Genomic DNA, 24,848 nt, shown 5'->3' on the forward strand with positions numbered 1-24,848 from the left:
ATTGGGGAAGCAAGAACTCGTCACCGGTCAACAGCGGTAACATATTTCATCAAAACTTTACTTTGAACAATTGCTTCAATACAGCTGGACTGTGCCTCATTATTTCTTCTGTCCTTGAATTATGAGGCTCATCTCCAGCAAGTGTGCACTACTGATGATTTCTATATAGGCAAAGAAAGGACTATTAATCGATTTTAGTCAGCTTTTTTGCTTCTGTGACCAAAATACCTGACAAAAAAAAAATTAGAGGAGGAAAAGTTCATCTGGGGCTCATGTTTTCAAAGGTCAGTCCATAGATGGCCAGCTCCCACTGCTCTGGGCCTGAAGTGAAATAGACCATCAGAGAACAAAAGTGTAGAAGAGGAAAGTGGCTTAGGACATGCCCACCAGGAAGCAGAGAGGGAGAAAAAAAAACCAGAATCATCCCACCACAACAAAATACCCACCTCAAAGGCACACCCTCAGTGACTCACCTCTTTCAGCCACACCCTACATGCCTACACTTACCATTTATTTAGTCCCTATCAGGGGATTAATGCACTGATTGGGTGAAGGCTCTCATATCCCATCATATCAACTCTAAACTTTCTTTCATTGTCACACACATGAGCTTTTAGGAGACACCTCATATCTAAACTGTAACATAATCCATGTTTTAGAATTAAAATCATCTGAATAAAATTTACACCAAAAGGGCTCTGGAGGGTGGTGAGTTGTAGCAAATATCCACCTTCAGAGAAATCAGCCAGCTTCAACATTATCATTTCTACAAAATGATAGTTGTGTGAAAGTATTCTCCCCAGTACTGAACATTCTACCCAAAATCTTAGTGGCTTAAAACCATAACTACTGTATTACTTCTTATAATTCTTTTCAGTGATTAGTACTCAGTAGGATGGTTTCTGATTCTATACCGCTCTTTAAACATAAACCTCACATAAAACCTGTTCACACACATTGATGTAAAGATGCTCTAGAGAAAAATAAGTAAAAGACACAGAAACACACTCATACAACACAAGGTAGAGTGAAGAGAAGAGTTCCAGCACTGGATACACACAGGATAAGATATTTCACTCCTTTTCAATTACTCTCTTTATTGAGACAGTCAAAGGCATTTTGAGTAAAATGTATCTTTTGAAAATTCTGTACCATCATTATGGTACAGAAATAATATGGAGTAAACTCATTGTACATTAAGTAAAAGTCCCTCAGAATTATTGTACTCAGTGCTCAGTAGGAAGTAAACTGGTAAGTTCTATATGCAACACTAATATTTCCTCAAAAGTGGAATAGTTAACCACATACCTAAATGTCTATGGAATGTCTTTCATAAAGAAGAATTTATGAGCTACCTCTAGAATAATGAATGCAAATCCAAGCACATGTCCATGAAAAGTGTTGATTCATAAGTAGATCTTCATCATTTCACAAACTGACCGGTGACTATGTTTACAAGGTACATCATTCCAGCCCCATGGTAAAGATGTAGGACGATGATTTATTACAACACAATGCTCTTCACTATGACTTGGCTCACCTGGATGCCAGAATCTGAAACAGAGAAAAAGGATGAAGTTATTCTTCCAAGACTTCTTTTAAAGGGGATAGAGTCAGTGATAGGGTCAGAGGCTGGGGTAGAACTTTGTGGAAGTCAGGGTCAGATATGCCCAGACCAACCCTTCCCAATTCTCATGCAGCATCTCCACCAACACCTCTCGCATTTATCTTGAAAATTGTGCCCTCGTCATTCATATTTTCTCATACCTTATTGCATTAAGCATTTGACTAAAGTTACCCATGGGCTCTCTTCTAAACATAGGCCCTGTTGCCAGGAGACTGTCAATCCATGGGGCTTTCTTATATGATGAAGAGAAGTCACCATGGTCCCATGTATCAATATAGGCTTCACCCCCCCCTTTTTAATGGGATGATTTTGAATCTGGAGAACTAGTTAAATCTCTAGATCTTCTAATTTTTCCAGTTCTCTAAGTCAAATAATTTAATTTCTTAGATTCTCAGTTTGCCCATCTAAAAACTGGACCAGAGTAACAGCACTATATATTTCACAAAGAAGATAAAAAGATTAAAGGTGGAAGTACACAAATGTATTTAAATGCATTTAAAGATTACATAAATATGAGATATTGTAATAGTATCCAAATTTAGGATTTTAGTTTTATGAGAAATATTAAATCACAATAATCCATAATGATCTTTAAAAACATGAATTTTTATTACAGACTAAATAGAGATTTTAAAAGCAAAGTAGAATCCACCTGGTTCTAAAGACTATTGTTGGATGACATTAGCTGAACTATCTATACTCACCAAATTCAATTTCCTCAATTCTATAATAGAAAAAATAATGTGTGCCTCCTAGGGTTCTGTGATAATTTAATAAGGCAATAAAATTGATTAAATATGTGTGTAACATGACAAGAGTAAGCTGTTTTACTTTCAGAACTGATGCTGGAACACTCTAAACTTCCTGCATGATCCAGGACACAGGATTCCTTTATCTAATTCTGTACTCACGTGGCACTTTGGTTGTATGGGGTCTGATCAACCCATTGCCATTGTCCTTGACCATCTGGATCTGATGGCCCCACAAAATAAGCTTTTTTATCCATATTCTGAGTGAGGAAATCCTAAAGGAAAAGAAAAAGAAAAGAAGTCATAGGCTTTAGATACTCAGCTTGAACTGAGTTGTTTTTAAATTTTTTTAATTTGCCAAATCATGCTATGTACTGGTATTAATAAAACAGAATGAAGTCCACTCTCATGTGTAAATATAATTTCCAATAAAAATATTTTTAAAAGAATTTTGGTGGGCTGAGGATGTGGCTCAAGCGGTAGCGCGCTCACCTGGCATGTGCAGTATGCTGGGTTCAATTCTCAGCACCACATAAAAATAAAATAAAGATGTTTTGTCCACCTAAAACTAAAAACTAAATATTAAAAAACTCTCTCTCTCTCTCTCTCTCTCTCTCTCTCTCTCTCTCTCTTTAAAAAATGAATTTTGGAGATTTATTTCATCTTTATTATTTTAATTGTAAAATCTCTCCGATAACATGATAACTTGATACATATACACAGTGCAAAATGATCAAATTGGCATAGTTAACATTTCCATCTTCTTTATATCTTTTTAAAGATTTTACTAACAACTAATAATTATACATATTTAAAGGTACAGGGTGATTTTTGGTCATATTGCTATTTATGGTCATACAGAAATAAAAACAAAAGGAGATGGTTTAGGAAGAACCATATGGGGACCTCAGAACTGCAGATCTTTGAGCACAAAAGGATCAAAGACATCATCTGTGAGCCTTAATTTATTAAATATAGAAGCAATTCCTACTTACAACCATAATGAATTCTCATCTCAAATTCAACTTCCCTCATTTCTTCACTGAAAGAACATTCTTCAAAGTTGTACAGGAGAAAATTCTTACAAATTTAATCATTTTTCATTATATCATGAATTTCTTTCTTTTTTTTCTTTTGGTACCCGAAATTGAACCCAGGAGTGCTTAACCACTGAGCTACATCCCCACCATTTTTTTAATATTTATTTTTTAGTTGTAGATCAACAGGATATCTTTATTTTATATGTTTATGGTTCTCACAATCGAATCCAGAGCCCCTCACATGCTAGGCGAGTACTCTACCACTGAGCCACAATCCCAGTCCCCAAGCACAATTTCTTATATTTCAATTAGGGACAGGATCTAGCTACATTGTGGAGGACTGCTTTGAACTTGAGATCCTCCTGCCTCAGCATCCCAAGCCTCTGGGATTACAAGCATGCACACAACAACCAGAATTTCACAAATTCTTAAAATTTCATTCCTGGTTGCTGATTGTGAGTCTCTCGATTTAACTTTGCCCATTCAAGTTAATTCTCCTTTCTGTTTAGCAGTTGATAATTCAGAAAACAGTTTTATATTGAAATAACCAACTGCTGTTATAGGCAGAAACATTTCATCCTTTCACTAAACCCCCAGGTCTTACATGTTGAATGCCATAGTTTCCCTGGGGGTAGGTTAGTTATACTGAAGAAGGTACAAGGTGTGTAATATGAAGGCTGAGGGAGCCTCTCCTATCTGTCTTATGGAAAATCTTCTGCCACAGCATCAATATCCCCTCTTAGCAAAGACATGTACAAACGTCAGAGAGGCTCATGACTCTATTGTCTCTTAGAAAGTACCTGTTCATCCTTGCTGTTGATCACCACCAGGTGAGCCTCCATTCTAGAGCAGTTCTCTTGACTCTCCTTCCAAGATTTTGCATCAGTAGAAAAAAAGTAGCAACAGGAACTAAATGACTTCCAATTCTTTGGGCAACAGCTCCAGACTTTTCCTTTATTGGTAAGAAGGGCAAATAGGTGCATTATATGAATGTGTATTTTTAAAGTGTGTGTATTATTAAATTTATAGACCAAGGGAAACAGCATGAAAGCTGCAACTCTCATATTCACCCAGATATAACAAGGAGACCCCTTTCCTCAGGTGTCAAGGAACCAAGTTGCCTCAAGCAGGCAATAATGTGTCAAGACCCCTTTCACCTGCTGAACTGGTATCAGGGGGAAAAAAAGCTAAAATATAATGTTGAAATAAAACCTAGACCCCAAAACCTCAAAATAGAAATATCCAGGTTTCAAAAAAAAATTAATCATATCAAGGACCAGAAAGTTCTCAATTTTAGTAAAAAAAAATTATAATCAATAGCCATAAAAAATAGACAATAAAAATGTTACGATTATCTGACAAAGATTTTAAAGCAACCATGATAAAAATGCTTCAAAAAGAAGATACAAACAATCTTGAAACAAAGTAAAAGCCCAAAGTAACTTAGAGAATCCCTGCATCAAAATTTTTTTTAAAAAGGGGGGGAGGGGGCTGGAATATGGCTCAGGGGTTTGGCAGCCCAAGCTTCAACCTCTGGTACCCACACAAACCACCATTGCCAAAAAACAAGCAAAGGAATGCTGACTCATAATGGCAATAGGAGGTGGTGGGGGGAGAAGGGGACATCATGGGAGTAATGGAGGAACTTTAGATAGGGCAAAGGGGAGGGAGGGAAAGGGAGGGGGCAAGGGAGTAGGAAAGTTGGTAGAATGAGTTAGACATTATTACCCTAAGTACATGTATGAAGACACAAGTGGTGTGAAAATACTTTGTGTGCAATCAGTGACTTGGAAAATTTGTGCTTTCTCTGTGTAATATGAAATGAATTGCATTCTGCCATCATGTATAACAAACTAGGATGAATAAATAATTTAATAAAAAAATGAAAAAGTAGACTCAACAAAAAACAGAAGATGTAAAAAATGGAAATTTTATCATTGAAAAAATATAATAACATTTAAAAGCTTAGCAGATTTCCTTTGGCCTCCTTCTTACACTCCTTCCTGATTCTTCAGCCTAAAAGTTACCCAGATCAAATTTTGGACTTATCAAGCCCCCACATTTCCATGAATCAAGTTCTTAAAATAAAATCCATATTCACATGGCTTCTGTTCCTCTGGAGAGCACTAACATAATACACCACCCTAATAAATGGGAGCATGATTCCTCCATCATAAAACATTAGCTGCACTTAGCAACCACCTTATGAACTGTACAGTGTGGGAATAGAAGAGGGAAAAGTAGCTTCACAATGAGAAACCTGACAAACACCACTTCAGGTGATCAAGTTCAGCACCAGAAGTCAACATTCACTTTGATAATATATACCCTTGAAATAATGTGATGAATAGCATTTTATATATGTGACCTTCCTCCCCAAAACAAATAATCCCCCTATAATCATTGAAAAAACATCAAATTTTAACACAGAGACAAACAATAATATACAGAATATTATTCCCCCACTAAATTTCAGAGTCATCTAGCAAGAAAGATCTGAAGAAATATCATAGCAAAGAGGAAACTAAAGAGATATGACAAACCAATGGAAAGTGGAGGACTGTACAGGATTAGAATATAGAAAAAGAACGAGTTAAAAATTGGGAAAATCAAGAATTTGGGGCTAAGGAAGTGGATCAGTGATAGAGTCGTGCCCAGCATGTTTGAAAATCTGATTTCAATTTCTACTACCAAAGGGAAAAAAATCATGACTTTGGTTCATTTTTTGTAACAAATGTTACTTAGGAATAGGATAATAATAATGGGCACTGTGTGTGCAAGGTAGGCTTAAAATACAATATTTTAACATTATCTGCTCAGTTTTTCTGTCAATTTAAAAATGTTTTAAAACACCCTATTTAAAGGTTAAAAAAATTCACATTCCCAATAATATATTCATCTTCATTTTTATCAAATTTTTTGACATGTGAGAAAAACACTAGCCTTTCAGAAACCTCAGAAAGAAGAACAGTCTGAAGAAATACAATAACAATATATCCTTTTTCCAAATCCAGCTTCACATGGACAACTTTAAATATCCATATAAAATTGTGAGATTCTGGGCTGGGGCTGTAGCTCAGTGGTACAGCACATGCCTTGTATATGTGAGGCACTGGGTTTGATCCTCAGTACCACATAGAAATCAACAAATAAAAATATTGTGCACATCTACAACTAAAAAATAAAGAAAGAATGTTAGATTCTATGATTCTACACTTGTAGCTTAGAATCACCATGAAACCCCACTACTAAGTGTGTTCTACCTGGAAATCAAAAATACTGATTTGGGAATCTTACATACTACAGTCAGCAACTGAATTCTAGGCACATGAAGTTTTACCTTCCATGGTTGAATTGATTGTTACACGCTCCAGATTTGTGTGAATCATTGCTTTTATAAATCTTTTATAATTTTTGTCTTCAAGCAGCTGAGAATTTTTATGAAAAAAAGCTGGAAAATAGAATAAAACCAATCATTTTTCTGGTAGCATTAGGTCATTGCTCTTTACATTGCTTTCTTGCATTCTATGGACAAAATCTACACATGTCCAATTTCCTAAATGGACAGAGCCTGACAGAAAAAGTTTCCCCATGACCCCTCAGTCAATGGAATTCTAATCCTACTGCTTTGGAAATATTAGGTATCTCCAGGAATAACTAAAAGATGAGGAGTTGAAAGAAGATGTGAAAGTTCCATCATAATGCGATCTGAAGGATGTTATCCATAGACTTCATCCAGAGTTAACCCAATATGCAAACAAAGGCTAAATTTTGTGGGATGGAAATGGAAATTATTTAAGAAGGTACACAACCTGGTACTTTGCGGGAAGGAAGAATTTGCTAATTTTAACCAATTCTGGGTGATCTTAAAGAACAGAAAAAATGTTTTTCAAAAACCCAAAGATTGACCAAGAGGACATTGTTCTTCATCTCTTTTGTGTGTCTCTCCCAATCTATAACCAACTCACCCCCACCTCTAGAAGTTGGATTTTCTGGGCTGCAGTAGTATCTCAGTATCACAGCACTTGCCTAGAATATGCAAGGCCTTGGGTTAATAAACACTACTGCAAGAAATTAAATTTCCTCTTTCCCTCTAACCTCCTATTTATTCCTTGACTCACTTCATTCAGGCTTTGTCTTCCACCATTTCATTAAAACCCTCCTTGAATTGGATCATCAGTAATTTTCTAGGACCATTTATTAGTCATTTTTAATGGCCTTCTTGCAATCATTAACCCAGGTCTTCCTCCTTAGCTCTTAGTACACTGTTTTCTCCTATTCCTGCCTCACCTTTCTTACTGCTCCTTCTTATCTTCTTCCATCAGCTCTCTTCCTCCATTCACTTTAAAAAAAAAAAAAACTGTAGCATGTCCAAGAGTTCTTTCCTAATCCCAATGTCTTATTTAAAGTCCTCTTCTGGAGTGATAGCATATATTTCCATGCTGGGACTTGCTATCATTATATAAATGACTTCCAAAATTCCAGAACTCTCTCTACTAAAATCTAGGCAAATATGCCTCCCACTGGACATGTACATTCTGAGTTAACTGTACCAAAAAGATAAATAATCATCTCTCAAAACAAATCCGCTATTCATCCTACACTGCCTATGCCTTGGAAAAACTTCTTCATTGCTGAGTTTACAAGGTCAGAATATTATTTCCACACTTAACATCTCTGGGTCATTTAATCCTCAATATTCATCAAGCCTTGGCCTCCTTTATTATAACTTCTTTACCCTTTAATCTACCTGTCTTCTCTTTCTTCACTAACATTATTCTTAAATGAGGCTCTCAATGTTTTCCAATGGGAAGGTGAATTAGCATCTCTTTGGTGCATTATAATTATACATAATAATAGGATGCACTGTTACATAGTCATACATGCATGAAACATTATTTGGTCAATTTAATTCCCCAGTACCTCCACAATCCCTTCCCTCTTCTGTCACCCTGGTCCCCTACCTCTACTCTACTACCTTTCCCTCGATTTTCATGAGACCTGACCCCTTTTTCTTTTTTTGTTCCCAAATTATCATATACGACAGAAGACACACAACCAATGACTTCCTCAGTCGGCTTGATCTCACTTAAAACAATGCTGTCTACTTTTGTCCATTTTCTAGAAAATAATGCCTCTCCTTACCTTCCCCTTTGTCCTCCTAAATCCATTTCCACACCTCAGTAAAAGCATGCCTTCTTAAGTCAAATTTAACTATGTCAAAGTCCTGCCCAAAATCCATCAATGGCTCCACATCACTGACGCACTGCAAAACTGGCCTCAATGTTCCACCCTTCTTGTATTTACACCCCTTTGAAATGTGACTTTGTAGCTTCTCCAATCAAGAAGTAGGGTGTATTTCTTCACCAATAGAATGTGAGCTGCCTTTAAGACTCCATTTGACCAATGGAATGTGCAAAAGCAACCAGGATAATTCCAAATTGAAACTTTGATGTGCCTTGTTTCCGTTCACCCTCTAAAATGGAAGTCTGTAAGCTGTTCATCCAAAAATATCAGTGTCTGTGAAGTAAAATAAGACTAGCCTTATAAATGCTATTAAGGAAACACAGATGTGTTCTCACACTGAATCTAATATAGAACTGATGATCCATAGATTTCATTCTGTAGCACCAAGCAAGGATTGCCTGATGAATATTGAGAGAAATATGGTAAAATTGCTCTTTTCATTCTAGCTCACATGCTCTTCTTCAGAAGCCAAGTTGCCTGTGATTGGTCCCCAATATCATATGCATGAGTAAGTTCAGCTAGGACCAAAGGAAACTCCCAACTGAGACCAGTCTAAATTGCCAAACCACAGATGCATGAGCTAAATAAATAACTGTTTCAATTCACTGTTTTAGGCATGTTTATTAAGTAGCAAAGGATATCTTATCATATAACCTTTAGGGAAAAAATCTAATTTTTTTATTATAATATATGACCTTCTTCATGATCTGAATTCTGTTTCAGTTTGCTACCTACAACTTCATTTCAAAGTTTTTCACATAGCACTATATGTTCCCAGTCAGGCATATTTATATTTCTCCCAATTTTTTTCCATGTTGTAATGACATATATATAATATATCTATGTCATTTGGTAGTAACAAAGGTAGATGTCTCCTCCTTCAGGAAACCTATCTCAACTTCCTGTGCTCACTTCTTATCTGCACAATACTTCCCATCTCATGTTGTAAACACTGGTTATTTTGACTATTCTATGAATATCTTGAGACTAGTGGCTGTGGCTATTTCTGGACTCTCTAACACAGTGCCTAGCAAACAATATGTATGGCCATTGTTACTTAAAATGACCAAATTAATAAACCAATGTCTACTTCTAGTATATGCTAAGTTTTATGACTTTTGAAAGCTTGATAAACTCTGAAATACAACATATGCATGAATCCACCTATTTGTTAAATTGACATTTCCTAAGATCTCACAATGAAACACACAGAAATTATTAGAAGGAAATTCCCTGGGGAACACTTCCTGAAACATTTCTTCCATCCTCTTAATTTCCACCTGCTCATCCAAAGATATCATTGTTTGTGAAGTCAAATAAGACTAGCCTTATAAATGCTATTAAGGAAATATAGATGTGTCATCACACAGAATCTAAAATAGAACTGATGACCATAAATTTTATTCTGTAACACCAACGCATACACACATATCTACTCTTCAAATTCTCTCAGTGAACATAATAAATTCCTTGATTTTTGCAAAAGCAAAATTCCCAAAGAATTCTCAGGAACTCTAACCCATGCCCCCCCATAGAAAATTTATTTTTCAAATTCCTGGATCATTGTGAAATGTGAGTTTCTAATGATTGGCTTCTCTTTTTTTTAATCTTTTTTTTTTTTTGGTGGGTTGTTGTTGTTGTTGTTGTCATTGTCTTTTTTGGAACTAGGGGTCAAACCCCAGGGCTTTGTGAATTCAAGGCAGACACTTTGCTACTGAGCTACATTCCAGCCCATCTAATGAATGGCTTCTATTCATGAAATGGAGACATTATTAAATGACTCAGTTGGCATACTTACTGATAAAAGAGACAGACAATAAGATTTCCTTCAGCAGGAAAAGTATCAGCAACAAGGCAAGAAGCTTGGAGAAAACAAAATGACTCTGGTGAGGAATGGTGTTTTCCCTGGGATCTGAAGGATAAAACAAATTAGATTCGTCAGTAATGAATTCTATTTTTATTTCCAGTTCCTCGTCTATGAGTTGGCTTTTTCTCACTGTGACCAAAATATTTGAAAAGAACAACTTAGAGTAGAAAAAGGTTACTTTGGTTTCATGGCTTCAGAAGTTATTTTGGGTTCATGGTTTCAGTCCATGGTCAGCTTTCTCCATTGCTCTGGGCCTGAGGTGAGGCAGAACATCATGGAAGAAGGGTGTAGTGGAGGAATGCTGTTCAGCTCAAGACAGCCAGGAAGCAGAAAGAGCAAACAAGGAGCCAGAGAAAAAATATAATCCACTGAGGAATGATGTTGATCAAATTATATTGTCATATCATGTACATGTATGAATATGTAACAGTGAATCCCACTAGTGTATATAATTAAAATGCACTCATTAAAATATATAAATAAAAAGTGTATAATCAAAGGGCATGCCCCAGTGAGCAAATTACTTCAGCCACACCACACCTGATTACCAAATAGTAATTCATTCTAATTATTAATCCATCAATATGTTAATTAATCCACTGATCAGTTTATGGTTCTCATAACTATTTTATCTACAAATGTTCCTGAATTGCCACATAAGCTTTTCAGGGCACATCTCATATTCACAACATAACATTCTGCCACTGGTCCCCCAAAACTTCATGTCGATCTCACAATGGAAAAACCATGTAGTCCATCTCCAAGAGTCTCCAAAGTTTTCAAAGTTCCAGCATTTCCCAATAGACCAAGTCCAAAGTCTCCTCTGAGACTCAAGACAAACTGTGGTGTGAGCCTCTATAAAAATCAAAAGTAAGTTATGTTAAGTTGGTTTGAGGTGGCTAAGGGAACAGAGCACCAGACAACCCAAGTGCAAGAAAGAACAAACAATCAGGCGCCAAGAGACAAGCAATGACGGTACCTCATAACCACCTGTAAATCAGTGAGGTCTCCTGAGCAATCCTGGAAGGACATGGATCTCGGCAAGAAATCCTGACCAACCCCAGGAGAACAAGGGACCCTAAAAGCCTCCCTTTTCTGTTCCAAGCCCTCCTTTCTTACCTTAACCCCAATAAAATTACAATCCGGCTGACTGTGGGCGCTATTCTCCTAGACCCGCTATGTTGGACTGGAGGGTCTCTCCAAGGAGCAAATCTCAATAAAGTCTTGTTCATCTGCTTTTGATCTGCCTCATTTTGGTCACTGTTGCCTGACCTAACATCTGGTGCCAAAACCTGGGAGGGCTTTTCAGCTCTCCCCATAGGGAGCGCCCTCTCCAACCTATAGGGGTTGAGGTCCACCCTCTCCTTCAAATGAACCAGGAAATTTCTAAGCTGCTCTATTTTTGCTCTCCTTTCATCCAGGCCAACAGGAATGGGGTAAATTCCCTCATTTCTCCTGACCTTCCAGCCCCTATCGGTCCTGGGCGGGGGGTGGGGGGGTGTCTATCTGTAAGTCACGCACATGCCATAGACTCCCACCTGTTCTGCTGAAGGCCCTGGGAACTGTGGAGATGTCCCCAGTCCTTGTATGAGCCATTCTGATCCATTTGGGCCCCAGTAAGTTGCAGAAACACCTCAACCACCACCCAGCCCTTTTCTGTCCCTCAGGTGAGTGCAATAAGAATTTGGGAAACTTTTTTTGCTCCCACCCACCCCTGCAGGTGCCAGAAGGTCACAGGAAACACCAAGTCCTCCTTAGACCCAAAAACTCCTTTGGGTTGTCTATATTCCAATTTTGTCAAATTAGGACTCACTCAAGACCTGTGCTGTAAGTACCTGGTCTTTCACTTCACTGTGGCCTGGCCCCAGTATGACTTAGACAATGGGTCAAAATGGCCCCCAGAAGGAACTTTTGGTTTTAAATCCTCACTGATTTGGACAATTTCTGTCACCAGATAGGGAAGTCCCTTACATTCAGGCTTTTTGAGATTTGTTCCCATCCTACCCTCTGCTCTACCTGTTCTACTGCTCAAGTCTTCCTTGCTAGGGAAAATCCCAAACCCCTTTCCTGTTCTTCTCCATCTCCTTCCTCATTCTCAGATCCACCCAAACTGCTCTCAGCCCCACCTTCTGGTCTTCCCCCACCCTAGCAGGTCAATCCTCTCCCTCCTCCCCTCTCACAATGGCACCCTCCCCTCCTCCAGCTACCACAGCTCCTCCTCCCCTGCTCCAGAACCCTCCCCCTCCTCTCCCTCCTTCTCTCCTACAGTCATGATTCCTCTGCCCCCTCTTCTACTGATACAATCCTTCTCCCTTCCCCCTCAGGATCCCTCCACCCACTCACTCCTCACTTCTCCTGTCAGTGCCCACACATGGTCCCACCAGGCCTTCTTACCAGCTAACCCAAAGCTCCTTTGTCCTCTCAGGAAGTGGCTGGCACCAAAGGATTGTCCAAGTACACGTCCCATTCTCACTTCAGGATCTTTTTTTAATTTATTTTTATTTCTTATATACATGACAATAGTGGAATGCATTACAATCATAATTATCCATTCACAGCACAATTTTTCATAACTCTTTATATAAAGTATGTTAACACCAAATTATGCCATTATACATGAGTTCTCTTTTTTGTATTACAATTCTTAATACACCTTTATACTACAATTTATCATATCTCTGTTTGTATATAAGGTATGTTGACACCAAATTCACATCTTCATACATGTATTTTGTATAATGATGAGGGTCTCCTTCCACCATCGATGCTATTCCCCTTCTCCCTCCCTTTCCCTCCCACCCCTATTCCCTATATAGTGGTAATCTTTCTCCCATGCACTCCCTCCCTACCCCATTTTGAGTCACCCCCCTTATATCAGAGAAAACATTTGGCATTTGTTTTTTTGGGATTGGCTAACTTCACTTAACATAATCTGCTCTAATGCCATCCATTTCCCTGCAAATGTCATGATCTTATTCTTTTTTAGTGCTGACTTATATTCCATTGTGTATAAATGACACATTATTTTTATCCATTTATCCACTGAAGGACATCTAGATTGGCCCCACAGTTTAGCTATTGTGAATTGTGCTGCTATAAACATTGATGTGGCTGTGTCCCTGTAGTATGCTATTTTTAGGTTCTTTGGGTATAGTCCGAGAAGAGGAATAGCTTGGTCGAATGGTGGTTCCATTCCCAGCTTTCCAAGGAATCTCCATACTGCTTTCCAAATTGCCTGCACCAATTTGCAGTCCCACCAACAGTGTATTAGTGTACCTTTTTCCTCCACATCCTCACCAGCACTTATTGTTGTTTGTCCTCATAATGGCTGCCATTCTTACTGGAGTGAGATGGTATCTTAGAGTAGTGTTTATTTGCATTTCTCTGATTGCTAGAGATGATGAGCATTTTTTCTTATATTTGTTGATTATATATCCTCTTCTGAGAATTGTCTGTTCAGGTCCTTGGCCCATTTATTGATTGGATGATTTGGTTTTTTGGTGCTTATCTTGTTGAACTCTTAATATACCCTAGAGATTAGAGCTCTATCTGATGTGTGAGGGGTAAAAACTTGTTCCCAGGATGGAGGCTCCCTATTTACCTCACGTATCATTTCTTTTGCTGAGAAAAAAAAAATGTTAGTTTAAATTCATTCCACTTCTTGATTCTTGGTTTTAATTCTTGTGCTATAGGCATTTTATTAAGGAAATTGGGGCCTAGCTCCATGTAATGGAGATTAGGGCCTACTTTTTCTTCTATTAGACACAGAGTCTCTGGTTTAATTCCTAGATCCTTGATCCATTTTGTGTTAACTTTTGTACATGATGAGAGATGGGAATTCAATTATATTTTGTTGCATATGGATTTCCAGTTTTCCCAGCACCATTTGTTGAAGATGCTATCCTTTCTCCAGTGCATGCTTTTGGCACCTTTGTCTAATATGAGGTAGTTGTAATTTTGTGGGTTAGTCTCTGTGTCCTCTATTCTGTACCATTGGTCTACCAGCTTGTTTTGGTGCCAGTACCATGCTGTTTTTGTTACTGTTGCTCTGTAGTATAGTTTACCAGATTGAAAAGCACCTTGGATCCTTCTCTGGTAACTCTTCTACTTATATTAAGAAATTTTGATACCACTCTCAGGCTTACAATCTTACCTGGCATGACATCTATGTTGTTCTATCCTCCACCCTTATGCAGGATGAGTAAGCCCGCATCCAGCAGTCTGCACGAGATCATGCTGATCAAATTCATCTAACACATATAACTCTCCCCTCTGGTGAAGCAACCATTTCCCTAACAGAACCCAACTGGGACTACAAAGATATCCTACAAGGTCACCGTCACTGCACTCACATGGTCCAATACCTTACAGCAGGCATGCAGGCAGTTTCCAATAAGGCAGTCAATTTTGAAAAGCTGAGAGAAATCATGCAGGATCCAGATCAGAATCCAGCCTTATTTCTCAACCCCTGTACAGAGGCCCTCACCAAATATACTAAGCTGTATCCTGAGTCTCCTTCTGAGGCTACAGTGTTAGCAACCCATTTTATTACTCAATCAGACCCTGATATTAGAAAAAAGCTAAAATGAGCTGAGGAGGGCCCTCAGACCCTTATCCAAGACCTGGTGAAATGGCTTTTAAAGTCTATAATACCCAAGAGGAATCGGCTGAACTATCCAGGCAGGCTCAATTGCAGAAAAAGGTAACACTCCAAACCCAGGCCTTGGCAGCTGCCCTGAGGCCTACGGCTCTAGCAAAAGCTTCACAGGGAAACCAGCATTCCTCTCCACCAGGGGCTTGCTGCAAAAGTGGATGCAAAGGTCACTGGGCTCACCAATGCCCAAACCCACGGCTCCCTCTCCAGGCTGTGCCCCACCTCTAAGCAGACAGGACATTGCAAGAGTGACTGCCCCATAGCTGGCCCTTCCTTGGCGCCTCCAAATGAGGGTATGACCAGCCAGGAGGTCCCATTTCTTTAACTACTGGGGTTTGCAGAAGTCTAAAGAAGCCCAGACACGAGGACCCCCATCACTCTAACGGAGCCCAGGGTAACACTCTAGATAGCCAGTAAGTTTATAACCTTCCCTGTGGACACGGGGGGCTATGTATTCTGTCTTACTTGCCCACTATGGGCCTCTGTTTCCTTCCCAGGTCTCAGGTATGAGGATTGATGGAAAACCCTCCTTCCCAAACCAAACTTCTAAGCTGGCCTGTGCTCTGGAGGGACACTCTTTCACACACTATTTTATGGTCATTCCATCCTGTCCAGTTCCTCTCCTAGGCAGAGATGTTCTCCAATTATTAGGAGCCACCCTCCAACAATAACCCAAGAATACTACCACCATCTTCTTCTACCTCTAATTCTTACTTTCTCTAATAACCCAACAGTATCTACCGTGCCATTGCCCCCTGACCTAATTGATCTAGGACACCTCCAAGCTGGTCATAGCTTCCCACCACAAGCCTGTCCATATCCAACTGAAACCTCAAACTAAATTTCCTTTGCATCCCAAGTTTCCCATCTCCAAAACCCACAGGGAGGGGCTTAAACCCATCATAGACTGATTACTTGCCCAGGGACTCGTCATTCCTACTTACTCCCCCTGCAACACTCCCATATTGCCAGTACAGAAACCCTCAAGAGCCTGTCACTTATTCTAGGACCACTGCCTAATTAATGAGGTGGTTATTCCCATCCACCGAGTGGTTCACAACCCTTACACTCTTCTTTCTCACTTTACTGTTCTGGATCTTAAAGACGCCTTTTTTACAGTGCCTCTCCATCCTGACTCTTATTACCTCTTTGCCTTCACATGGGAAAACTCTACATCCTTTTGATCTCAACAGCTGACATGGACAGTTTTACCCAAGGCTTCAGGAACAGACCCCACCTCTTTGGGCAAGACTTGGCACAGGATCTAACTGCTTGTGGCTTGGGGGATAGCACTCTCTTACAGTATGTGCATGACCTTCTCCCATGCAGTTCATCCCTCAAGACTTCCCAAACTCACACTTCTCAGCTCCCCAATTTCCTGGGGTCCCAGATATATTGGGTCTCTCCAGCCAAAGCCCAGCTTACTACTTCTTCAGTCACCTATTTTGGTATACTCCTCACTCCAACCTCTAGAAGCCTAACATAAACAGAATTCAAGCTCTCTGTGACCTACAGCCATCTAAAACAGCAGACTACATCCTCTCCTTCCTGGGTCTGGCTGGCTTTTTCAGGCATTGGTCCCCAACTTTGCACATCCTGTCAAGCCCTTATACCAGGGAACTAAGGACACCCCTCATGAGCCCCTCAACTCCCCTAATCTAGTAGCCAACTCCTTTTACAAGTTCAGGGATGCTCTCACATCTTCTCCCACTTTATCTCTTACAAACCCTAACCATCACCACAGGCCTCCTCACTCAAACATCTGGATCCTCCTATAAGCTGTTGGCATACCTGTCCAAGCAGCTTGATTCTACAGTCTGTGGATGGTTATCATGCCTTTGAGCATGGGCAGTAGCAGTGGAACTAATTATGAAAGCCTTAAAACTTACCTTGCTCCAACCAATAACTGTATTCTCCACTCATTGACTACAGGACCTCTTAAATCAAAATCTCTTCCCCTTCTGAGCCCTTCTTGAATTCAAGAATTCCACCTTCTCTTTATAGAAAACTTCACCATTACTTTCTGTTCTTCTTCTTCCCTCAATCCTGCCATACTCCTCCCATCATCCCCACCATCTTCGAATGCTAACCATTCCTGTGCACAGCTTCTGGAGAACCTGCAATCACCCCATGAAGACCTCTTTGATTACCCACTTCCCTTACCTGACTTAACCAGTGTTGTGAACTGAGGTTTGGTAATAGGTCACTGTAGATGGTGTAAAGATGCATACGCGGTAGTCACCGCGGCCTCAGTTCTAGAAGCCAGCTGCCTTTCTGAAGGGACCACCTCCCAGAAAGCTGAACTTTTTGCACTTATCAGAGCTCTCACTCTATCCAAAGACAAACAGGTTAACATATACACAGACTCCAAATATGCTTTCCTAATTGCTCATTCATATTCTGCTACTTGGAAGGAACATGGATTCTTGATCACAAAGGGATCACCAGTGGTCAATGCCAATCTGATTTCCAAACTCTTAGAGGCACTGCAACTGCCATCACGAGTGGCCATCATACTTCAGAGGTCATCGAATTTCCTCTGACCCTATAGCTATAGGCAACAACAAAGTAGACTCCATAGCACAAGAACTAATGAAAAAATTCTCAGCAGTCCCTATCCTATTCCTATCCTCCACAATTAAACCTAAATATTCCCCCACAAGAATGACAGGACCTAATAACAACACAAGGTGGCCATTTTGGGGAGAAAGGCCGGATCTTCCTGGGGGACCAAATTGCCCTCCCTAAACAGCAAGTTTACAGTTTATTGATGGACATTCATAACTCTCTTCAAATTGGCCCCAAATCCCTTTTCCAGTTTTTACAACCACTCTTTTACTCCCCAGGAATAAGAACTACTCTCCAGCAGGTCCACTTCACTTGTTCTATCTGCTCTACAGTATCCTCACAAGGGGGCATCAAACCTCAACTCCCCACACATCAGATGAGGGGCCACCAGCCAGGCGAAGACTGGCAGCTCGACTTCACTCACATACCTAGGCACAAAAAGCTTTGCTACATACTTACTTTGGTTGATACTTTTTCAGGTTGGATAGAAGACTTCCTACCTCCCGGGAAACTGCTGACACCATCGCCTCCATCCTTATTGAGCAGATCATTCCCAGGTTCAGACTTCCTAACTCCATTCAGTCAGACAATGGTCCAGCCTTTACTTCTCAGGTTGTTCAACTAGTCTCCAAAGGCCTCAACATCACTTGGAGGATCCACATCCCCTACCATCCCCAATCCTCAGGTAAGCTTGAGAGGGCTAATGGCATTCTATAGGATCATCTCACTAAACATCTCACTAAATTTGTTATTGAACTCAGGCTTTCCTGGCCCAATTTCCTGCCATTAGCCCTCACCCAAATTCAGGCAGGCCCTAGTGCCCCCTCAGGCTTTAGCCCCTTTGAGGTACTCTATAGGCACCCTTTCTTAATCAACCAAAGCTTTCCATTCACTCCCCCTCCCCTTTTGTTCTACCTGCCATATCTCACACTTCTACACAAATTCCTAATGGAATGTGCAGACTGGTGTCTTCCTGCACCATCCATTGCCTCAATCCCAGTGCAAGCACAAACCAAATTGGACCCTCTTCAACCAGGTGAAGTCTTACTTTGGGAACTGCATCCTCAATCATTGGAATCTTGCTGGAAAAAAAAAAAAAAACAATACAGTCATACTTACTATGCCAATGGCAGCCAAGATTTTGGGCCACTCCCCCTGATACCATGTCTCCTGCCTTAAAAAGACACATGTTCCAAATGTCCAGTCCTGGACTTCCACCATGCTGGGGCCCACCAAGCTCAAGATTTCTCATCAACACTCTTCTTCTATTACTAATCATTAATCTCTCTCAAGCCACAGAGGGTGCTTCCACATCCAAGCGACATGGCTACAGACAGCACCACCCACTCTCAGTTTATGGGTCAAGGTAATTGCCTTTCCACTGGCTGCAATCGGGCAGTCACTCTAATCATTACTGGATTCAACCAAGCCACCTCGTCCCACATACGTGCAGCAATGCTATACTTCATATCAGACCAAACTTAGGAATCTTATAAGCACTGGCCTAACACCTATGGTGGGTGCCCTTATAATTCATGCAAGACATGCTTTCTAGATAAGCCTTGTTATGAAAAATGAGCATACACAAAATTAACTATTTGGGACCCATGGGACATGAAATGAGCATGTGGTGTTCATGGTAAATTTTATTCCTAGGGTTTTGCCAAGCTCCCCTCAGCCTCTATCAGAATCTGGAGAACTTATGTACAAGTGTCCCCTAAAATTCATATAACCATCCAGGAGCAAGAGAAAGAACTCCAACACCAGCTGGATGCAGTTGCCCATCCTAAAGTTTACCCTTTTTCATGGATTGCCCTAGTACATCAGGGCCTTCAGCTTCTCAATTTATCCAAATTTAATAACATTTCAGACTGTTTCCTCTGCACAGGTTTGGATCATACTCCTTTACCTGTGATTCCCATAGATCTTCTTCTCAATACCTCAATCAACCCCCAAGAATCCCCCTCTCCAGCCTTTCAGGAAGTACCCCTTTTTCATAACTCATCGGGGAATTTCTCTTACTGCTACATTTCCTCTGGTTCAGTACCCTGTGACCAGATCATTTGAATCTCTTCCCCCACTTTTGCTCCTCTGGAGGTTCTTTTTCAGGTGCAATGGTACCCTAACAAAAAATCTAAGCCTCAGCATGCCCTTCACTTTTTGTTTTCCTTCTACCTTGGTTCCTCAATTAACTCTGTACAGTGAGGCTGAATTAATATGGCTTGTTACTACTTCCCTTTTCAGAGCAAGATGAGCCATCATTCTACCAGTAGTAGTTGGACTCTCCCTAGCCTTCTCACTTGCTGCCTCCAGACTGGGGGCAGGAGGACTTGGTTATGCAGCAACCACTACTCAGAAGCTTGAACAACAGCTTTGGGAAGTGGTAGAGGCATCAAACACCTCTCTAACTTCCCTGAAAAGGTAAATAACATTGATTGCCCTAGTTTCACTACAGAACCATCAATCCCTAGATCTCCTGACAGCAGACAAAGGAAGAACCTGTCTATTCCTGAAAGAAAAATGCTGCTACTACATCAATGAAACTAGATTGGTCAAAAAGAAAGTCAACATTCTCCATTTGGGGGGTGAAAAGCTTAAACAGCAACAATCAAATAACCAGGCTGGCTAAACTCAACCCTCATTATGTGGCTGACTCCCATTCTCACTCCTATATTAGTAATTGAACTTCTATGAATAATTGCTCCCTCCCTACTCAGGTTCACCTGTAAGCGCAGGGGTGAAATTACCAGAGTGACCTACAACCAGATGCTCCTTCATGCCCACGATTGCCTCCCTACCAAACCAAAACCCAAGCCATCCACTTTTCCCCAGTACTCCTAGCAAGGAGGAAGTAGCCAGATGGAATTCGGCATCCTATATCATAAAAAAAGGCTGGGATGTTAGGTTGATTTCAGGTGGCTAAGGAAACAAAGCACCAGGCAACCGAAGTGCATGAAACAACAATCAAACAGGTGCCAACAGACAAGCAGTCCTAGTGCCTCATAACCAACTGTCAAGCAGCGGGTTCTCCTGACCAATTTTGGAAGGACATGGATCTCAGGCAAGATCCCCTGACCAACCCCAGGAAGACAAGGGATTCTAAAAACCTCCCTTTCCTGTCCCAAGCCCTCCCTACCTGCCCTGAGCCCAATAAAATTCCAATCCTGAGCCTGGGCGCATTTCTCCCAGACCCACTCTTTGGACTGAAGGGTTTCTCCCAGGAATGAATCTCAATAAAGCCTTATTCAGCTGCTTTTAATCTGCCTCCTTTTGATCACCAGTGCCTGTCCTTACAAGTTGCATACTTCCAATATACAATGGCATAAAGTAAATGTTCCCATTCCAAAAAGGAGGAATAAGGATATAGAAGGAAGGGACGAAACCCAAACTCAGGCAGATATTAGTTTCTAAAACTCCATGTCCAGCATCTTGGTAATATTGTGGTGAGATGTAATCTTCAAAGAGCTTCTGCAGCACCACCTAAATGGCCTTGCTGGTTGTCATCCACATGGTCTCTTTCTTAGGCTGACTCCATCTACAGCCAACAGCTTTCCTCAGCAGACATTCCACATTACTGGCATATCTTAATCCCTGGGATCTCCATTCCAGCTTCAGCTTCCCCTTCACAGCTTCATGCATGCCTTCTCAAGGGAATCCTGCAGGAATTCCAACACTGCTTCACTTTGAACCCTCAGGTCTTCCTTTGAAATCTCTGTGGAAACTTCCATGATCCTCTGGCTGCCATCAGCTGAACAGCTCTACTCTGCCATGCCCTTCCACCATGATGTTCTGCCTCACCTTAGAGCCAGAGTGATGGAGCTGACTCACCAAAGACTGACTTCTGAAATGTTGATCCCAAATAAAGCTTTTTCCTCTAAGTTGTTCTTATCAGGTATTTTGGTCACAGTTACAAAAATCTAACATCTTTCTCTTCTACTCTTTAATTTTCTCCCATAAAGCACAACAACTACTACTGTGAATATTTGAAATAATATGAAAATTAAAATTAGAAAAAGTCAATTATGTTTATTATTTTTAAAAAACTTTATAAAATACCCAAAAGCACAAATTTCTACCATTGAGATTAACTATTGTTAATATTTTGACACATGTCTTTTCAGAAATTTTTGAAGTGTGTACAACATATATGAACATTTTTCCATTTCATTGACATACACATTTATTGATTTCTGATTCACTATTTTCTTTTATACTGTATCATAAATACTTTTTCAACATAATCTCTTTATTAATATTTTTGTTATGGTTGCTCATTACTTCATTACATATTTAAATAATCCTACGTCAAACTTATAATATGCTATACAAGATAAATTTATATGACCAAATTTCATGTTTTTACTATACAATCAGCATTTTAAGTCACTATTTCGTGGTCAGAAAGCCTTTTCACAACAGAGGGTATAGCTTTGTTCTACAGCAATTTTGTTTAGGATATACAAAACCTGAAAATGATCACTACCAAAGTTGTTGGTGGTCTTGCAGTCACTTCCATTAAGATAAAAGCAATAAGGGAGCTGGGGATATAACTCAGTTGGTAGAGTGCTTGCCTTGCATGCACAAGACCCTGGGTTCAATCCCCAGCACTGAAAAAAAAAAGATAAAAGCATTAAATAAATATAAACAATTTTTTAATTGTGTATATTGTCAATGGTGAGGAGGAACAACTCAGTATTATATTCTTTCAGTTCTGGAAATACAGGTACACACATTTTTATATATTCCTATATGGAATGATATACAATAAAATTCAAAATTTGGTTTTCTGTAAATGATAATAGTAAAGAAAGTATTATGGATTTTTCCCCACTTTGCAGCTCTAAAACACCTTCATTCTTATCTACGGGCAGCACAATCCTCAGAGATTCCTGGGTGTCCCCCACATGATCATTTCAGAGACACAGCAAGTAACATTAACTCTGCCCTGCTTATCAACTGTCTCTTCATCCTTCACCTCATAATTAACACTGACCACTGAAAAATTATCTTTTACCTGCAGGAGAATTTGAGTTGATGCCTGAGGACCTCAGTTCATTTTTCAAACTCACTTCAGCATAATTTGTTCCTAAAGCCATCTTGAGAAGAAACCTTCTTCTTTTTTCAGAAATCCCATGCCATCTTTTCCTTAAAACATATTACAAATGAGATTCCAGCCTGAGAGCAAATTACTCTACCACTTAACTAGATGAGAGCAGAAGTAATAAATAGACACATACCTGAGAGTGAAATCACTGAATTCTGATCTTCAAGACAACCAGAATGATAATTACAGCCTCCAAACAGTAGATATATAAGTATAACAAAAGTGAGAACTCAAAAGAAATAGGAAGGTAGTAAAAGAGGAATCAGACAATTAGAGAAGAACTAAGAACTTCATTTTGTAAACTCACCAGGAAAACTGAAATTTATGCTTCCACATGCAAATGTAACTATTTAGCCAAACAATCTGAGCAACACTTGCTCATATTGCCTTCATGTTATCAGGTTTGACTAATCAGGCAGCTTTTTTGTGCCACATTCTAAGGTGATCATTGACACAAATCTCAGATGACAGCCTCCCCATGTTCAGAGCCACCTTCCTTTAGCATGGTGGGGAATGAAAAGTGTGAAGGTGTCCTCTGTGCTCCTCTGTGCTCTCTGCTTTCCCTGCTGCTCACAATCAGCACCATCATGAACCTTCATTCATTTTTGCTAGTGGCCACCTTGAGATCTCCTGAAATTCTTAGTAAAAGAGGAGACCACCTTTTATTCTTCACTAATTTCTCCTTTTACCCCCCACATCACCTTAGCAACATTCTCTGGAAGGTAAATATGAATGTACTTAACAGTTGGGAAAATTAAATGAAATCACATGTAGAAGAGGATGAACTTAAACTGAGTGCCAAATCTGATTTATTTTTTCAAAAGCCAAAATGAAAACAGTCCAAAAACTAAATCTTTCATGTGGGATCATTCCACAGAGCTGCTCTCAACCAACTCATGCCCGGGTTCTATACCTCAGTTCTCCCCAAATGAATTCCCTTCTTTTTATAACCCTACATAACTCTTTTTTCTCTTATATCTATCTTCTTCTTTCCATATCTTTCCCTCTCTCTCACCTCTGTATTTGTTTCCACTGATTTCCACATTTATTTTATATCAAAATATACTGAAATCACTAAATTCACAGTAATACCCCTAATTCTAATTCAATGCCTCAGATTTCATTTTCATTTTTTTAATTTCCACATTTCTTCCACACTTCAGTGACATAAGGAAATCTGTGTTCATTATCTCTAACTTTTTACTTATTTGTTAACTCATTTGATTATACTCTGGATGTTACCAATCTCTCATCTTGTGCCATCATTCCCTAAGACACTGTTCTTCCTGATTTATTTCTTACTCCTTAATCTAATCTTCTGTCCCCTAGCCTAAAGCCCTATTAGCTCTTATTGAGTGTTCCCACATAGGTCCAGCCAACCATACCCCACAAAATGAACATTCTGCTCACTTTGCTGAAGTTCTGATCCTGTGCTAAGCCACCTCTCAAATTTACAGCTCAGTTTATGAAAACCACACCATGTCTCTCTTCTGTGTAGATATTTTCTTCATCCTGCTTGGGCTTTGATGTCCCATACCAAGTCCTCAAATACCAGCAAGAATTCCGTCTTAAAACAAACAAGAATGTGTAAAGAAGGGCTGGGGCTGGAGCTCAGCAGTAGAGTGCTTGTCTTGCATGTGTGAGGCCCTGGGTTTGATCCTCAGCACCACATAAATAAAATAAAGGTATTTGTACATCTACAACTTAAAAAAAATTTTTTTTAAAGAAATGTGTACAGAAATCCTACAGATTGGGAAAAAATCTTCAGCACTAGTACATCAGATAAGACATTAAATTCAGGATACCCAAGGATGTACAAAGAACTCAAGAAACTGAACTCACAGCTGGGCTCAGTGGCACACACCTATAATCCTAGCAGCTCAAGAGGCTGAGGCAGGAGGATCACAAGTTCAAGGCCAACCTCAGCAAAAAGGAAGGCACTAAGCAACTCTGTGAGACCCTGTCTCTAAATAAAAAATACACAAAATAAGG

General features: G+C 39.8%; 1 protein-coding gene, 1 long non-coding RNA gene and 1 pseudogene across 2 annotated transcripts; 1 reads left to right on the forward strand and 2 right to left on the reverse strand.

Moving 5' to 3' along the window:
* The window catches only part of LOC107159897, a 71,502-nt pseudogene that overhangs the window by 39,175 nt on the left and 7,479 nt on the right, over window positions 1-24,848 (forward strand).
* Window positions 1,407-17,107, reverse strand: LOC107159889 (C-type lectin domain family 4 member A-like). The gene is made up of 5 exons (XM_015506553.1): window positions 17,074-17,107; window positions 10,462-10,575; window positions 4,217-4,368; window positions 2,539-2,651; window positions 1,407-1,554 (listed from the first exon to the last, which is right to left on the reverse strand). The coding sequence occupies exons 1-5, from the start codon at window positions 17,105-17,107 to the stop codon at window positions 1,407-1,409; spliced, it is 561 nt and encodes a 186-aa protein (XP_015362039.1).
* Window positions 20,998-23,068, reverse strand: LOC125611941. Its single transcript, XR_007342192.1, has 3 exons — window positions 22,990-23,068; window positions 22,767-22,897; window positions 20,998-21,408 (listed from the first exon to the last, which is right to left on the reverse strand). It is a non-coding gene; the product is annotated as an uncharacterized LOC125611941 (long non-coding RNA).

Source organism: Marmota marmota, unplaced genomic scaffold (assembly GCF_001458135.2).
Source record: "Marmota marmota marmota unplaced genomic scaffold, marMar, whole genome shotgun sequence".
Taxonomy (NCBI): Eukaryota; Metazoa; Chordata; class Mammalia; order Rodentia; family Sciuridae; genus Marmota; species Marmota marmota.

Coding starts and splice junctions, on each gene's coding strand:
- LOC107159889 (XM_015506553.1), bottom strand. CDS start 17,107: ATGAGTGGAGAATACAGTTATTGGTTGGAGCAAG. Junction 2,652..4,216: donor TCAACAGCAAGGATGAACAG/GTACTTTCTAAG, acceptor CTTTTCCTTTAG/GATTTCCTCACTCAGAATAT. Junction 1,555..2,538: donor CCATACAACCAAAGTGCCAC/GTGAGTACAGAA, acceptor TCTCTGTTTCAG/ATTCTGGCATCCAGGTGAGC.